We start from the raw sequence: 18,950 nt of genomic DNA on the forward strand, positions 1-18,950 counted from the left end.
TGCCACTGAGATAGGCTGTCTTTGTGAGCATGACAGTTTGAGTTTCTTGTCACTAAGATTGATTGTGTGCAACTGTGAGAGTGTGTTGGTGCACGTCCAACGCCCCGTGTCTGATCAAGCAAGCTTTACACGGACAGTCAATTTTGGAGGTGTCTTATTCCCTGACCCCATTAGATGCTGCCAGAGTCACAAACTCAATACTTTATTTATTCTGTCTCCCTCACCCTGTCTCTCTTAGTCACTCTACTTTTGTCTAACACTTACTTCACTCCTTTACTACACTTCTCTTTTTTTTTAAAGCTCAGATTTATCCGTGGAGCGAGAGAGACATCTAGTGTCCTTTTCAAAAACAAAAACCTAATTCATGAGCAGCAACATATTAAACCCAGACATAAGGTTTTATGGGGAAAAATGTGTCTGTATGGCACACTTTGACATCAATAACATAATAAAAACACAGAAATAAACACCATCTAATGAGCTCCATATAGTCTCGACACAGACCTATTTCCTGCATGACCTTAGTATTTCTTTTCAATTCAGGTTATTTTGTATTCTAGAGTATTCCAAGTAAATTCATCAATAACAAAAAAAGACGTTTTTAGATGCATATAGGCTTTCATTTCTTCCTACATAAATACTAATTTCACTGTCCTTCCCACATGTTCTCAATATCTACCAAGCAATTAACCTCAACTCTAAATTGTTTTTTTTCATCTCTGTAATTACATGCTGTATTTTCTGAGACTATACACCTCTTGTTCTCACCCACCCTTTCTGGCTCTCTATGTACTCTTTTACTGAACACCTTTATGGCTCTGCCCTGTCTAACCTAGATGAAGACAGATGGACAGCAATAGGAAAAGATAGAGTGGTGTTAAAATACTTCAACCTTCCTTTCCTGTCCTCATGTTTTTACTGACAGTGTTACAAATGAATCACAATTTCCCGCTGGTCTGATAGCATCAATGTGAGCCTAAACCAACAACATGTCTGGATGTCTGCAGATGTTTTAGGGCTTTGGTTGTTTCCTGATTTCCAAGTAAAGGAAAGCATTCCTGCTTTTTTATTGCAGTGTGTGAAAGTTGACATGCACGCAAAAACAAAGCAGACACTTTGGCCTGCAAGTTGACTGGCCCTTAACATCACTGTAACTCCCCTCTTTTTCCTCCTTTTCTCTTGCTGAACCTCAAAAGGCTTTGGAAGATACAGGGAGATCCATTTGCATATTTCCAGTGATAAGAAATGATTGCACCCATTTCTATTAAAAAGGAATTGGATTTATTTGCATATATTAATTTAACAGCCTTTCAACCACTCTCTAGAAAAACAAATAATTGAAAAAGGTGAAAGGGGAGGGAAAGTCAAAGGAAGAGGGGCTATTGAAGAAAAATAACTTGACTTAAATTTTTTTCCACCTCTGATTTTCTTTTATCTTTTTTTCAGGGCATTTTCTTCTTTCATAAAACTTGAATTTTACAAAGGGAGTAAAATCTAGAGATTATAACATTTTGTGGAAAATATAAAATAAATATTAACATTATTCTGTTTGAACCTGCAACTTAAAACACATTTGTTCCATCATAAAGGTACTTAGTATATCACATGAAACAATGCCCACTGCCTTGTCACAAAACATTATTACACCAACCAGGGGTGACCCCAATTAGTGTATGTTTGGCAAATCAGTGAACAGATGCATGTGTGACGTGCACAGGTATGAACATTATCGGAATATTCCTGTGTTACCTTGCCAAATAATCATTGCGGATCAGGAGCAGGTGCTGCATCAGAGACAGGAAGTGGCTCTCTGCCTTGGAGTCCTTCACGGTGTTGACAAGGATCTCAAACACTTCCCTCACATCAGTGAAGAAGAAGCTGTTAAGGCTTAGTTTACACAATGAAGGGAGCTGTTTAAAACATTAAAAATACAGCATACAAACATTTTGAAGTTGAAAGTTGAAAATAAAAGACACTTCATATCTATCAGGTAATCTTGTTCAATAGGTACAGTTAAAATCTTAGCAAGTCACATTAAACCACTACAACTCTCTCTTTTTGTCTTCAGTTAGTTTGACCTTCTGTGTTACATATGTGCAGGCAGCACAGAAGGTGTTACAGTAGCCAAAAAGGATTGCAGCAGATTGTAAATTACTCCTGGGGGACACCTGGTGTTGAAAACTGTAACTGCATGTCACAGCATCAAGATGAAAAACAGCAGCTAATTTTTGCCATTTTTTGGTGTCTTTAAAAACTTCTGCTAGTTATTCTCTCTTTCTTAAATTTTTATCAAAAATCTTCCCACTCAGTCAAAATGTTCCTGTTTCACAATAAAGATAACACAGCGTCCTCTGCATCTTTCCATTCAAATGTGTATCTTTGTCAGATGAGGTTAAATCACTGAAATAAAACAGGTAAAGAGGATCCAACTGGAATAAAGTTTTTAATTCAAGCAGAGTGATCCCACTTTTCAGTTAAAGAATAATTGCACTGACAAAGCTTATAACACTGAAAAACATCCAACTTGATTAATAATGAGTGAACAAATTATGAAGTACTGGGTGCATTCCTGGTAACTGGACTAGTTGACACAACACATTATATTGAGTTTCTTAAGTTCTGTTTGATATATACCAAGTGCACATATAGGTTCAAGTTGAGCGAACATTTTCTGAGTGCTCAGCTCTAATAGTTGGCAAAACTGCATCAGTTGAGCAAATTGATATGTATAATTTAAGGGAAACTATTTTGCAGACATAACTTTTTTTTTTTATCTATGAGCATGTTATGTCAACTAAGTGGCAATAAAAAGTATCAAGATGGACCCCTTAACCATCACATGTTGGGCCCTACTACCCCACCACCACCACCACCACCTCCCTTTTTGTTTAATAGTGAATATGCCTAAAGCCTAAATATCTTTCTTCTAAGACATAAATCATGAATGAAAATAATATTATAACCACTGCTAATAATAACAATTATTTTTATTATTATAATTCTGATTATTTCAATTATAATTATCATCATTATAAACTGTTTAAAAGATTGTTGAAGTTATTTTAAAGAAAAACAAAAAGGAGTAATCTACTGAGTGTAGACAGAAGGCTCATTTTTACTAAAAATGCACAGATCTATTTAATGCTACAAACTGTCTACTTTAGTCATTCATAATGTTATTATGAAGGTAATTTTTCTCACCTAGCTCACCACTAAAATAATTTAACCTGAAGCCATTGGCATGCAAAGTCATGTTGTAACTAGGTGTATCCAGTTTTTCAAGGTCAGAAAAAAAAAGACCATTTCAGGGGGACAATTTCTCCCACTGGAAGGATATTCCATCTCAATTCGGATGTCATCAAGACGTGCTTTGAGGTCCTCCGAGTCATCTTCAGCCTGCTCATCAAACACTGTGAGTTGCACCCTCAGCTCTTCGTTTTCTATCATCCGCACCTCCTGCAGGGAGAGTGATAGGATGCAGGCGGAAGGAAGAGAAAGTAGGGAAGAGAAAGGAGTGAGTGTAACAAACATTGACTTAGAGAGAATGTTTCTGCAGCGTATGATTGTGTATCAGCCAAACAGCAAAACAGAGGCATCAAGAATGATGGAGACATGAAAACTGAGTGAGTCTGTGAAAATGTCTGTTGTTGAAGAGTGACTTTCAGAAAAGATAAAAAAAGAGAGTTTCCTTTACCTTCAGCCGCTCTCTGAGTCCCAGTCTTAGTAATTCAGAGCGAATATGGATCCTGAAATCCAACTCTTCTCCCCGGCTGATAAGGGCATTGATCAGCTGCATGCAGCCACCCTGCCACAAACACGTTACAAAGTCAGTCATATAATTAGGACAAACTTGACAGACAATATACTTATATCTATCTATCTATCTATCTATCTATCTATATATATATATATATATATATATATATATATATATATATATATATATATATATACATATACTATAGGATACAAAATAGAAATATGTTTGCTAGACTTGTTACTTCAGATCTAAGGATGACAGATGTCCTCAAATGTAACTGGACACGTCTCATTTGGTAAGAAAAAAAAAAATATATATATATATACATACACAAAAGAGGATTTATAGTTTCATAGTCCTATTACAGCAGCTGGATGTAAATGTTTACCTTAAGAGCAATGCTGTGATTATTCATGCCAGTAAGGAGAGGCTGAAACCTCTCAGTGTCTTGCTTCTCTGCCTCTTCTGTAATAGCCTCCAAAACACGCTCATGACTGAAAAAAAAACAAAAAAAAAACAGAACATGTAGTAGCATACTACTTACAAAATACTTTTAAAAAAATCAATAGAAAAGAAAAATCTCTTTCTTCGTTTAAAAACAATCAATGATTTATCACTGATCCCAACGGTAGACAGATATCCATCATAAATAAATTGGATGAAGATCATAACTGTTAAAAACAAGGATTCCAGACATAACTGTAGGGAGCTCTGGCTGTCTAGAGCGTCAGTTCTTTTGTTCAATACGTCAAAGTGTATTCTGTAAATATTATACTGATGCTTACAGGTTCTCAGGATGTTCCAGGATTGAGATAGCAGAGAGCAGCTTGACAGCATCCACCATCATATGGGGCACCCGAGGGTTAATGGCTCTGACCAGCAGAGGAATTCCCTCAGCGGACTCCAGCATGGATTTCAGACCATACTGAAAGGGGAGAGAAAGAAAAGAATGACTCAGTCTTTTAAGGTTACTTTTTCATGGGAGAGTAAAAACAGGGCCTTAATAGCTCCAAGTCCAGTGTTTACACCTGAGAAATGAGTCTGTCTTGGTCCAGAAAAGAAAAAAATACAATTGAAACTTCCCATTGACAACCACGCACGACCAATCGATTGGTTGGTGCCTTGGTGCGATTTTTGGTCAGCCAAGTTTTTCTTTGATTGACTACAGGCCAAGTACTTCCCAAAGACTGTAACTTTGGACATGGATTATGATTAGTCAACAACTTTATTATTCAGTTCATAACTTGAAACACCATTTCAAATCAATTTAAAACCTTATGTCAGCAGTTTCTTTTCGATTAAACCATACACTGCTGTCTGCTTTATACTTCTGTTTCTGTTTGGAAATATTCTGATATTGATTTTGGCCAATCTGAGCTAATGTTTGCTATAGTTAAGGGTATCAAGAATTGTTTTTGTTTTTTTTTTTTTTTTTATGTACTACACTGAAACTCAAAGTTGAGGGAATGTTTATTTTTTAAATACATTGTGAAATTTTGAATACATTTTTATCACAACATGGAAAATTCAAAACAATATCTAAGGCACTCATTTCCAAAGTCTGGGCCCTGACCCATGGATGGGTTGCAGGAAAAAAAATTGAATATCCAGGCAAATTCTTAGCTTTCAGACACGTCAAAATTAGTATTTAGAGGGGCACACAGTACAGTTAATGAGCCTCTGCCATTTATTTTGTTTTGATCATGCATCTGAAAAGTCACATAAATTTTCATTTCACATATATATATCTCCCTGTAAACCTTTTTTTGTGGCCTAGCAAACCCTTTCCTAGTAGCATCAATGCCTCAAAAAACACTTATAAATTGAAGTGAGCAGCATAGTAACATTTTCAAGGGAGTGTCATGAATTAATCCAACACCAATTAAACCATGACACTGATTGTATACATCATACATAAAATGAGTTAAAACTTCTGGCTGTGTTTAGCCACTTCTGAGTCTTAAAATAATAAATGGTTATTAATTATTTTAATATGTTTAAATGTGATTTATTTAATTTTTTTGTTTGTTTCTATGATTTTTAGTTATTGTAATGACCTCCCATGGCCCACCTACTGTATCTTCGCCCACACTTTGGAAAGCACTGATCTAAGGTAATGAAGAACAGCTTTCACTGAAGTTGGGCATACTGACTGCCCTCTAGTGGAACAACTGATGTACTACAATAAGGGCAGAAATTACATTCTATTACGGGTTCTCTTTGGGCTTTTGGGCAATTATTAATACTGGAGAACTGAGAATTTTTATGTAAGGAAATCTTTAATTTGTCTTACCTTGTTGTTCATAAAGGCTTTAAGACAGCGTATGATCTCATGTTGACATTTTACTCCCATATTTCTGAATAGAAATTGAGAGAGAAGAAAAACATTACAAAAAGTACAAGAGAGTGTATTAGCCTAACGTTTGGTTGAAATGTCTTACGAGTACTCGTCTTTGTCCTCCTGGAGTCTTCTAAGTAGATTGAGCAGCAGGGCCAGCCCCTCATCTCCAAAGTTCTGTACCCAACTGAAAAAAGACAAGACCACAGACATGTATAGGGTGATTACAATTTCCCATAGGCTTTTCCTGTCAACCATATTGCTAGTTTATACAAAAGTTTCCCATTTCGTCACCTTTATTAATTCAATTCAATTCAATTCAACTTTATTTGTACAGCACATTTCATACAGGCGTAAACTCAATGTGCTTTACAGAAGATTAAAAATAAACAGTAAAAGCAATCAGCAATTCAAGCAAATTTCCCCCCACCCACACACACACACACACACACACACACACTCACATATGTACAGTGCAAGTCATGTGTACTCCTTAGAGTACACAGGCAAAATGTTAATATATTACACTTTATCTAACAGTCAAAGGCATAAGAGGAAAGCAGTGTTTTAAGACCACTCTTAAAAGAACTTAAAGTGTCTACCGACCTCAGGTCAATTGGCAACTTATTCCATAGAACAGCACCATAGTGGCTAAATGCACCTTCACCTGATTTGTACTTTACTTTAGGCACATTTAGAAGGCCCATACCTGAAGATTCGAGTGACCTGATTGGGTGATAGTGAGTGAGCATGTCAGAAATGTACTGGGGTGCCATACCATTAAGTGATTTATAAACAAGAAGTAGCACTTTAAAATCGATTCTATATTGGACGGGAAGCCAGTGAAGATTTTTCAGGATTGGTGTGATGTGTATATTAATATTTTTTCAACAAGCCCACTTACTAGTAGATATGCACTTAATATTGTTAATGACCACATGGTAACTAAGAGCTGGGGGTCATGTTATAATTTACAGGACCAGCATTACCTGTTTTTCAGTTTCTTTCAAACATGAATTTCATCATCTGGCAAACATGAAGAGTTTTTGTGTGTTTTTGTGCTGCTCTTTAAATCACAGTAATATGTTTGGTTATTTTCCTTCCTTTCATAAAGCCCAAAGAATATTAAGTCTCAAAGCATGTTTAATCATGACAAGTTTTAAGATTATGCTTTGTAAAATGTCTTCTGATATGGCAAGTTACAGAGTGACCATGCAGGATTAGTTATTAAAGCGCAAGTAAACCCCTAGCTCAGAGCAAACTTCGCCCTTTTCAGAAATGTGAAAACAGAGGAGGGAGGGGAAAAGTGCAGGGTTTTCCAGATGAGGCGAGGGGGGCAGGAGTGACAGCGAACTCTCCTACCCAGAGATAAAATGGAAAGTGGCACCGAGTCCAGCAGCCCTACTGCCTCAGAGGGATCTTTTGAGGTGGAGGATTTTTCCCCTCCAGAGTCCCCTGAAGCAGGCAGTTGTGTTGTGGTGGACCATGGTGGTCCCTAGCACTACCTGTTTGAGCCATTTGCTCCAGCAATGGCATTACTGAATGCCGGAGCTCCGGGGGCCGGGGCAGTGCAGGTGAACGAGAGGTTGGGGAGTTGTCTCTGAATGATAATGTTGGTTAGAGGGAGAAACATTCTACCTTTTATATAAAGTTTGTAATGTAGAAAGCTACCATCGGCAGATTTCTATGTCACCTGGGCTGCGCCTTTTAAGAACCGATTTTAAAAAGCAGATGTTAATAGCGATGTATTCTTGTTTTATGTTTTGCTTTTATACTGTGAAGCACTTTGGTCAACCGGGGTTGTTTAAAATGTGCTATATAAATAAAGTTGAATTGAATTGAATTGAATTGAGCTCATTACACAAGCCATAAAATGCAGATTTTATGGTTTTGGTGCAAATGTCAGAAATAACATCAGTACTGATGTATTGCCTCAAAGTACAGTCAGATCCTTTAGTTTACAGCTGAAAAAATGTTAAGGGTGCTCACTACATCTTTAAAAAAACTACAATAAAGTCTGAATTTGAGATAAATTTTGACTCCACAACAGGGGTTGATACAGTAAATTCAAGTTGAAGTTTCATAAGCACTTTCTTAACCTGTATGTGAGAACAGGTGTGTACTACCTGACAGGGTTGTTGTTGAGAGAGACTCTCAAAGATTCCAGACAGCTGAGCAGCTGTGTGTCTCTGTAGTCTGACTTCAACTCCTGGATGTACATCATGGCTGATTTGGAGCTCTCCTTCTGGTCTTGGCCCTGAAGAATATAAATGAAAACACAAACTCACAATCATCCTGTGTTCTGCATTTGTATTTGTCTTCTCACAGGTTACAATTTATTTTAATTCCACATGAAGTCACAGCAGCAGGGCACTACGCACAACAGTCACGCCTCATTTGAAATTTTGATTTGCAGAATTAAATGGTACTATGAGTAGGATTTTCAGTTAATAGGCTTATTTCACAGTTAAATGAACTGTGATAGTAACCATCTGTGCCTGGTAATGTCAGCTCTTTGAGCTATTCATGTTTACCACATTTAATTAGGCTTTTAAAACTTTATTTAAACCTACAAGTAAAAGCACTGGTTTTCCAAAGGACTGTCACGATACCTTGTGATTTACATTTTTACCAGTGAAGTATCTGTATAATTCATAAATGACAATACAGCTGTGACAAATGTTAGACACCAAAGGCATTCCCTTAACACAGAGAAAGAAAGAAGAGTTAACAGAAGTAAAAATTTGTTCTACAAACATTTGCAATAAGTAATAGATACTATGGGATGATCTCTTCTCTTCTTAGCCTTGCCTTAAAAACACATTAGGCTAGTTCAAATACACTTTAAAAGTGGATATAACAGAAGAGTTGTACATAGTATGCAAGTTTAAGGAAAAAGGGACTGATTGGTCTGAAATTTTACTGATATCACCAGTGTTAAGAAAAGAAAAATCTGCATTAAGCAGTATTTGAATTCCCTTCAGCACACAGTGTTAGCAGAGATAATTAGGTACTGACAGCTTTAGACGTGTGGAGGTACTGAGAGACCATCTCTCGTTTGATCATGATGTCCTTTTCTCTCAGAGGCTGCTGCTTCTCCTCATTCAGATTCATATCCACCTGGACGAGGAAAGGGAAAGGAAGAATGAGACAAAACTCAAAATACAGACAGAAGATGCATGATCCAAAATCTAAAATCTAATGAATTTGAAAAAATAAACTAACATAGGAAATACATTGACCTTATAAATATGAACATCTGCATTAAGGTTATATCACCGATTCCTCCAATAAAAGGAATATAATCCAGCACTGACATGATAACAGATGATCCCACCTACTCTGTTAAAAGTGTGAGTACTCGGGGTTTTGATGCTCATCATGAGCAGAATGATTAGAAAATGCTCTAGAAAATAGAAACACAATTCATTGCTTGATTGGCACAGAGACCTGGAGGGCAAAGAGAGTTCAGGACAGTGGCAGCTATTATTGACCACTATGTAGAGCTGAGGCACTGACATCATATTTCTCCATCTCTTCAAAACGACATGTTTACATCCCATTACAACCTCCTCACTAGGTTTTCTGTCTGAGATGGGGCTCTGGAGAAGGACAATATTGGCTTGTCTCCTCATTAGTTAGTGTAGTGGTTTTCAACTGGTGGGTCAGGACCCAAAAGCGGGTCCTGAAGCTCTTTCCAGTGGGTTGTGAATGTGTGACAGGAAAAAAAAATCTGTACAGAAACCCTAAGTGGACATACAGTCAATTCACACATGTATTTTAAAGGTTATCCTATGATGATGTGTAAATTTCAGTGTTTTTCTCAAGATTTCTGCTTATTTGTCTCCTTTTCTTTGGATAACAAAGCTGGTTTTCCCAAGATAAAGAAAACATTTCTCAAGAAATAACCAAATAACCATGCTGTCTCAGGAAAATGAAGTAAAATAAGATGTATGCATGCAAGTTCATCTGTAATGATTCACTTTTTCAGTGTTTGTTTATTCCGGTCTCTTTGTTCATTTATGTAGTGCTCCATTTTGGGTCCAAATAAAACATTTATCATTTGAGTTGTTGGAATTTTTTTTATATTTAGGTCACAATATTCTTCGAAGGTGGTGGTGGGTCCTGATGCCAACCAGTTGAGAACCACTGGGTTAGTGCACAGTTCCTCACAGTTAAGCAACTTACTTTCACTCAAAAGAATAAAAGCAGCAGGAGACTGTCGATTTCTCTTTAGGGTACAGTAGTAGAAAGCTGTACTTGCCCTTTTCGGGTGGTTTGACAGAGTGACATCATGTGAAAGCTATGAACTGAATTTGCCAAAAAAAAAAAAATCTAGTGTAGTGCTGCAAAGTAGTTCTTAACATTTCGTCAAAGCATATTTATCTTGATTTTGAAAGACATTTGGTCAAATCAGTGAGTAAGTACGGTAACTAATCTAAATGGGCAATACAAGGTGTTAAAGCTGTTGAGGGAAGAAAATAAATAGTTTATTCTCCAAAAGCTCCATAAATTTTATCAACTGTCTTACCAACATCTGTTCGAAGAGTTCCAGGACGTATTCATCAGAGTGATCGTGCAGCATCGCACTCTGAGCACTGATCTCATAGCTGGCAGCTGAGGAGTGGCGCTGTCCTTGCATATGGCCAGGCTTCTCTTTGTCCTTTTTCATCCTCATACTGGTAAAACGCTCAAGCTGGATTAGTATGTAACACAACACAGGTTAGAGAAAACCACTGTTCATACATGCACAAAACTATCAAAATTTTCCTGATTTTCCTGAGCTGTGAGCCATAATGCAACAGCTACATTATTTTTGTCTAAAGCTTTTTCTTTATGATAGCCCACTAGTTTTTCCTCCTTTCTCACACCCTGCCCTTGTCGGACAAGAAAACTTCCTTTTGTGAGTAACACATGAAACAAAGCAGCTCAGGAAATTTTCAGGAGTGAATGTGTAAAAACAGCTAGAGAAAATTATCTATAAAGCAAAGGCAAAGCTGTAAGGCCGAAAAAACAAGGCAGCAATCCTTAACCAACTCAGTTTTCTGTTAATATAGAAAATGAATCAACAATTTGAGATTCCCAAAAGTTATTTCTCATTTAGCTTTGGCTATCTTACGTTTTCAACATAAACTTTTTCAAACCTGAGATAATGATTAGGGATTGGACATTTTGCTGACAAACCCTGCCACACAAATTCAACATGCAGTTAACACTGGCAGGCACAAGACTCAGTCTTTACAAACAATGAGGGGTTTCCTCCCACCCAGTTTTAATGACTTTGTTTGACACTTAAAAAAAACTTTCACAGTGTAAATCATCCATAGCATGATGAAAAACACTGACGGCATAAGGTTCATACTTAGGGTACATGATACATTAATGCATATTGACAGAGTGAACCACAGAAATGATTCATAAATAATAATCTGTTAATATGCAAGATCCTTGAAGCAGACTTTTGCAGGCATATCACAGCATCACAGTGTGCAAAGCATTTCATACAGTCAGTGTGCATTTTCAAAGCATGCACATTAAATGTGAGTGCAACGAACAACAAAAAACACGACATGTATGTTATGGTGGACTAGGTGCTGTGACAGACTGTGACAGACCTTTTGTGGAGTTGGTTTATCAAGCACCACAAGGACACATTTAAAAGTCAAGCACACGGGTGATAGAGGCAAGCAAGAGCAAGACCTACCTCGTCAGGAATCAGCCGCTTGAGTTTCTGTAAAGGATGAGTGAACAAAGGGGAAATAATTGGTGCAGAGGTGAGAAAAAAGAATAGATGGAAGGGAAGCGGTGGCAAAAGTGGGTACAGATGGAGGGAGAGAAGAAGAAACAATCAGTTAAAACAGAAATCATTCAAGATAGAGAAAAGAAACTGTCAGAAACAAAACCATCTACAGAGTTCAAGGTTGATTTACAGCAAGAAAAAGGGACCCTTTTATTCACTGTTGTAAGTAAAGCCTCTCATTCCTGCTATAGTGAACTAACACTATTAAATTCTAAATTGAGATAATCAAGAAGGCTCAAGAAGAGTAATAAGATCAGTAGTCAAATCCCAGAAATCAACAAAGGCAGAGAACCATCATTGCAGTTATTGGAAGGGGAAAAGTGGCAACAAAATATGTGAAATACTAATTGCACCTCTTAGCCACTAGGTGTCAGGATATACCCAATAATGTAACAGAAAGCAACCAAGCAGTACCACATGTGCCTTGACAAGGTCCTTGGAGATTTTTTGTTTTTAAATTTGCCTGTAATCCAGAAAATGTAATCCATTCATTTTGACAAAGGATAAAAAAAGTAATTTTGGTGCTCTGGTGTTAGGTATGTCAACAGCCTCAAAGACACGAGAAGGATCAGCCTGGATTTAACACCCCCATCCATTACTCAGGGGTCTGAGGGTCAAAGAGTCACAAGATCACTCACAGTTAAGGGTCTTTTAAATCTTCTTAGAACACATAAAGAGACTAATACAGAGCCAATAACAGATGTTCTCCCTCTTATGTTGTTAAGCTTGAGCAAAAAGTTAGCCTCTTGAAATAGAGCTCTTTAATCTCAACAAAGTTTTCCATGTAAAAAGAAGGTTAATTGAAATACATTAGGTCAGATTGTAGAAAAAATACTCAAGTTTAAGATGGCAAAACATTTTATACTCCAAAACTTTTATAGAATGGAAGAGTTAAATAAAGGGAGAATTTTAAAAGATATACACATAAAAGCAGTGAAGCACATAACCACACTTTAAGTAGCATATTTTTCTTTAGGTCGTCTTCTTAGAAAAATCAAAATCATAAAGTTCTTTAAGAATATAAACAGAATTGCCTTTTCTGAAACTTTTTCTCTTGCATCAGCTAGGCTATATGTCATGAACAGAGCCTCTGAAAGGTACTTTCCATCAATCCATTTTCTAAAGCACTTATCCAGTTCAGGGTCGCAAGGGGCTGGAGCCTATCCTGAGAGAGGCAGGGTACACCCTAGACTGGTAGCCGGTCAATTTTAGGTAAGGGTGGGTAAAAGTATCGATTAGTCAATGTATTGTAATACCCCCCCCCCCCAATATCGATTCAGCAAATCCTCTGAATCGATTCACCTCCTGGCCAGTGGGGGTCGCTGTGCGTGTGATTCGCGTTGTATGGACAGAGGCCACACTGACCAAACAACAACCATGTTATGTGAGGTTTACACAATTTCCAAGAGGACAAAAATATTTAATTTTACATGCACTTTACTTTTTCAGTGTTTATACAGAACTGTCATGTTTTTTACTTTTGTACTCCATATGCACAAATAAGTTGTTATTGTGCAAATATTTATTTTCAGATGTTTTATCGCTCAGAAATGTGAGGTGACTTACCACATGTTCAGATGGGCATGAAAATAATTATTAAAAAATTGTCAACAGGTTATTCGTATATACATTGAAGCATTTAAATCAATATCGAATCGAAATCAAATCGCAACCTAAAGAATCGAAATTGAATTGAATCGTGAGGTTCTTAACAATACCCAGCCCTAACTGTAGGGCTGACATATAGAGACAGACAACCAGGCACACTCACTTTCACACCTACGGTCAATTTAGAGTCACCAATTAACCTAACAAACATGTCTTTTGGTGGCGGGAAGCAGGAGTACCCAAAGTGAACCCACATCCATAATAAGAGAATATCATTTTATTAAGTGTTTTAATGGTGCACTTTTTGGACACTTCCTCGAATAACAACTACATTTACAAGAGAAAGCCTTTTATAAAAATTGTGCTTTTTGTAGCAGTTCAAATACATTGTGGAAAAAGCTTTTCAACCGTTGTATATTCTGTCCACCTAAGAGTTCCCATTCTGATGTTATTAAGGTAAAAGTTCCGCTTGGTGTCTGCAACAGTGGACCTGTGCCTTTGTCCCTTTACCATTTTTTGACATTTTGATTTTACCTCCAAGATTTAAATTTAAGTCTGATTATAGTCAGCTAAGCATTTGCATAACATCCTCTAGATGTTGGTGTAGTAGCAAGATTTCCTGTATCTTTTTCAAGGAACATCTTTATGCTCACACAAATGTGGGCTGTTGCTCTACTACACATGCCACAGCTAAACCGGTTCATCAAACAATTTTTCTTAAACAGGAGGATGAAACGGAAGAAAATAAGCACTCTGATCAGGGAGTGCAGTTAAGAGAAGGATGTGATCGCTTACACATCTGCCATGAGAATCCTCAACTCATGCACACACAAACACACTCAGGGCAAAGATACACAGACACAAATGTGGTGGTGCTATCCTGCCCACAGAACGGAAATACAGAGCTGACAGTAGTCAGACAGGATTCTGGGTAATCACACGGGAAATTGAAAACGACTGTGTCAGGAAGAAAGTGCTTCAGATATAGATGGAGAAAGAGGAGGCAAAAACCATGCTGAATTTTACAAACTCTAACAGTTAAGTTCTGCTTTTTATCCCACAAGTACAGTTCAGATTAGACAATGTGCACTCAAAGACAAAGTAAGCTGCAGAGTGAGTGTGCCAGGACTGTCTTTAGGGGTCAAATGGGCCTCTAAGTACTATTCCTCTGTCTGAGAGGAAATGTAATTGCAACAATGAGACACTTCTGAACTACTTTAGGACTGCTCTGAGTATCAGTGACTCCATTAAATGTATGTACCAAAGTCAGCTTTAATCAAAGTGCAGACTCAGTATTCATGCAGCTGGGATTTATAGCTGAATTCAACCCTTCAATATTAATGAGCATATGGCAATGAATGCAAAATTAAGTGTCCCATTATGTAGTTGTTGTTAAGTGCAGTTCACAGCTTTGTAGTGTAAATCTTACATCAAACAATTGCCCTGAAATCCAAAGGCTTCATGACTTATTGTAAGCTTTTTATTCATATCTCCTAGGACTTACTGTTTTTAAAACTATTATTTATGCAATGACTCATTCATTCATATCTATTACCAAAGTAGATCAGCATAGCATCTGCAAGTGTGTGCATTTCAGCTACATCAAAGTATCACTGAAAAAATAGTCAATACAGCCACTAGTGTGCCAGCCCTTGCAGCCCTAAACTGATAACATTATCAATGACAAGAAGGACTGAGAAGCCTGTGTCGCAGCATACCAAGATACTGGTAAATAAGAATTGGCAAAACAAGTCACATACTCCAAGTAATAGGGATGAAAACATAACAGCTTAAATATAACTGTTTGCCATCAACTATAAATGGTTCCCTCAAGAATACAGGTAATCTGAGGTTTTACGCATTACCTGACTGAATAACCTGATAGCCCAAAAACTACCTGCAGGAAGGCAGAGTTTCCCAAAATGTAACCAACAAAGTTGTGAAATGCATATGCAGAAATCACATGTCAAGATTATTATATATGTTATTGTTTATAAGTTGAATCTGCAGGTTTAGTGTGTAGGAATGTAAAGGGATAAAAATATAATCTTCAGTTTTAAGTGGAAACAAACAAACAAAAATCAAGAGTGAAGCACTATGTAGTTTTCTGAGCAGGAGTAATGCCTTGCATTTCTCAGACCCTTTACAAATCATCTACATACACATACAGTATATAGAACATAGGCACCTAGCGTTAAGCTAATTACACTGCACTGAAGGAAGAAGCAAAAGTGCAATATGGAATAGGCCCCATCTGTCTCTAACACTAGACAGGTGAAGAGTTGAAGACTCAGCAAAATTACATATGGCTTGTGATAGTGATTTAATGAGCCAGTCACAAGCACTAGCTGATTTTTCCTGTGCTTGTACCAGCATTCGTCTGTGCATACATAGTAAAGAAGCACGTCCTGTGAGTGGTGAAAGAGATTATGGAAATATGACATCAAATGAAAACTTCAATGCAGACAGGCAGAAAGCAGAGTTTTCACTTAAGCAGGTAAATGAGTGAAGTGCTCACAGAACCGTCACATAGTGATTCAAGATGAGTCCCAACTAGGTTCATGATTTTGGACCACAACAGGTAAAAAAAATATATTTTCTGACAGATAATTCAAATGTGATAAGGACTGGACACATATTCTGACACTCTATTTTCTTAAGGCTACCTTTACCTCATTATTACATTATGTCAATCTTGTTTAGGTGTACTATCTTCCTGAAGACAGCAAGCTTATTCAATATTTCCCCCCTTCCTGGTTTCATATTTTTTTGCATATCTGTCACACTTAAATGTTTCAGATCATCAAACACATTTTAATAATTGAGAAAGATAACCAAAGTAGATACAAAATGCAGTTTTTAAATGGGGATTTCATTTATTAAGGTGAAAAAGTTAATCAATCATCAATTAACTGTAAATACCAAATGTTTTTGCAAAGTTGAGTTCAATTACCACACCCAGGCCTGCGTACTGTCAGACCCCTTAAATCAAGAAACCCCTTTAAAAGAACCTGACTGACTGAGTGAAGTAGGCTAGAAGATCTCAAAAATCAACACACCACACTATCTAGAGAAATCAAAGAACAGATAAGAAACAAAGTCATTGACACCTTTTAGTCTGGAAAAGATTACAAAGCCGTTTCCAAGTCTTTGGGACTCCAGCAAACCACAGTGAGAGCCATTATCCACAACTGAAGAAAACTTGGAACAGAGGTTGAACCTTCCTGGGGGGCCGGGCTACTAAATTTTTCCAAGAGCACATTGACCTCCATCCAAGAGGTCACAAAAGAATCCAGAACATCTAAAGACCTTCAGGCCTCACATGACTCAGTTAAGGTCAGTGTTCATGATTCCACAATAAAGAAGAGACAGTGCAAAAATGACATTTATGGGAGAGGTAAAAAACACTGCTGACCACACAGAACATGAAAGCTCGTCTCACACCTGCCAAAAAAAGATCCAGATGATCCCCAAGACTTCTGGTAAACATTCTGTGGAGAGTCGCCACTAAAGTTGAACTTTTTGGAAGGTGTGTTTCCACAGCTAACAGCATTTCATAAGAAGAGCATCATACCAACAGTCAAACATGGTGGTGGTGGTGGTAGTTTGATGGTCAGGGGCTGCTTTGCTGCTTTAGGACTTCAATGACTTGCCATAATTCATTGGCTCCCAACCTGGGTCTGGGCCCTCCTAGGGGGGCATCAAAAAGCATTGTCTGCTCTGAGGTTATCAAAATTAGGTTTGCTTACATTAACGAAAATCATCAGGAAAATCATCAGGAAAACACTTAAATATTTAAACAAAACTCTTCAGGCAGGAAAAACATGTGTAGAGCTTTTTCAGATTTATACAAATAAGATCAATGATTATTTTTGACAGCAACACATGATTTTTTCCCCAAGGTGGGTCAAAGGGTAGCTCAGCTTTATATAGATACCAGTGTGGGTTGGGGGGTCTCAGAGGAAGAAAGGCTGGGAACCACTGCCGTAACTAATGGAACCATTAATTCTGCTCTCTACCAGAAAATCCTGAAGTAGAATGTCCCACCATCAGATCAATGACCTCAAGCCCCTAAGAACTTGGGTTATGATGTGAAACACACCAGCAAGTCCACCTCTGAATGGCTTAAAAATAAAAATGAAAGTTTTGAAGTGGCCTAGTCAAAGTCAAGACATAAATATGATTGGGAGGTTGTGACATAACTTTAAACAGGCTGTCCATGCTTGAAAACCCTCCAATGTGGCTGAATTTAAAAAATTCTACAAACAGGAGTGGGCCAAAAGTCCTCTGCAGTGATGTGAAAGACTCATTTCCAGTTACTGCAAACACTTGCTCTCAGGTGCAGCTGAAAAGGGTGGCACAACCAATTATTAGGTTAAAGGTGTAATCACTTTTTCACATAGGGCCAGGTAGGTTTGAAATGCTTTTTCCCCCCAATAAATAAAATCATCATTTAAAATCTGCATTTTGTATTTAGTTGGTTGAAAAGGACAATGCCAATCACTGAAATGTTTTTTTTTCTTTTTCACTTTTTGCACAATGTCCCTACTTTTTTGGAACATGCATTTGTAAATAACATGACATTACAGTCTTTCACAGAAATAGCTTTGGTCTTGTGACTTTTCAAGTTGTTTATAGAAACAGAGAAAGCAAATAACCTGTCTTTTAAGATGGATGGTGGGTCAGTGATCCCATATTTCTGCATGTGTTTTGTTATTTGTAATGTGATATCAGGTTTCTGGTCATTCTGATTGAATATGTCTGGGACATGGAGGCTTTTTGGGGTGAAGGGGAGTATAGGTCAAGGACAGGGAGACACAAACGTGTTGTGAGGACAGTCAAAGTGCTGAGTGTAGCAGTGAACAAGGTGAGGAGGGAGGGTAAAGGAAAAAGCTATTTGTATTCCTGTCGTTTATTTGCTGCGTAGAAGAAATATGGGTTTAAAACCAATACTTTTTGTTTGGAAAACTCTGTATGTGGGTTGGTGTATGTGTGTGTGTGTGTGTATTTAGGGGTTTGTGTCTTGTTGACCAGGCTTAAAAGGTTGCCATGGCTGCTTACTCATTTTAGGTATGATGTCACAGAAGAGGAAGCAGCAGTACTACGGCAGGCACACCCTGAGACAGATGACAAGTTTCCTGTGCATTTAGCCCAAGCAGGAAATTACCAACAACACTGACATTTTGCACAAGCATGCCCCAGTAGGGCTCAAAGTTAAACTGTTTTTATCCCCATCTGAAAAGCCTACACTGTGAAAAACAAGTTGATGTAACACAAATCCTCATATTACGATGTAATAAAAAAACAAGGTTAAATCGATGTTGTTTTATCAGACACCTGTATCACTGTCACAAGCCATAGGTAATTTTGCTGAGTCTTCAACTCTTCACCTGTCTGGTGTTGGAGACAGATGGACTCTATTCCATATTACACTTTTTGCTGCT

The 18,950-nt window shown here is 37.5% G+C and overlaps 1 protein-coding gene across 3 annotated transcripts in view; it reads right to left on the reverse strand.

The window, feature by feature from the left end:
- LOC121516273 (protein diaphanous homolog 1-like) overlaps positions 1 to 18,950 on the reverse strand; it is a 156,367-nt gene that overhangs the window by 111,496 nt on the left and 25,921 nt on the right. For 2 of the 3 annotated variants that reach the window (XM_041797474.1, XM_041797477.1), the window contains exons 2-12: positions 11,803 to 11,829; positions 10,630 to 10,794; positions 9,117 to 9,218; positions 8,225 to 8,355; positions 6,202 to 6,285; positions 6,054 to 6,117; positions 4,546 to 4,685; positions 4,149 to 4,254; positions 3,695 to 3,805; positions 3,338 to 3,456; positions 1,750 to 1,866 (exon numbers count right to left, since the gene is read on the reverse strand). In XM_041797474.1, coding sequence (XP_041653408.1) covers positions 1,750 to 1,866; positions 3,338 to 3,456; positions 3,695 to 3,805; positions 4,149 to 4,254; positions 4,546 to 4,685; positions 6,054 to 6,117; positions 6,202 to 6,285; positions 8,225 to 8,355; positions 9,117 to 9,218; positions 10,630 to 10,794; positions 11,803 to 11,829 — 1,166 coding nt within the window. The remainder of the gene's footprint in view (positions 1 to 1,749; positions 1,867 to 3,337; positions 3,457 to 3,694; positions 3,806 to 4,148; positions 4,255 to 4,545; positions 4,686 to 6,053; positions 6,118 to 6,201; positions 6,286 to 8,224; positions 8,356 to 9,116; positions 9,219 to 10,629; positions 10,795 to 11,802; positions 11,830 to 18,950) is intronic. The other variant, XM_041797476.1, reaches the window with a different exon arrangement.

Source organism: Cheilinus undulatus, linkage group 10 (genome assembly GCF_018320785.1).
Source record: "Cheilinus undulatus linkage group 10, ASM1832078v1, whole genome shotgun sequence".
NCBI lineage: Eukaryota > Metazoa > Chordata > Actinopteri > Labriformes > Labridae > Cheilinus > Cheilinus undulatus.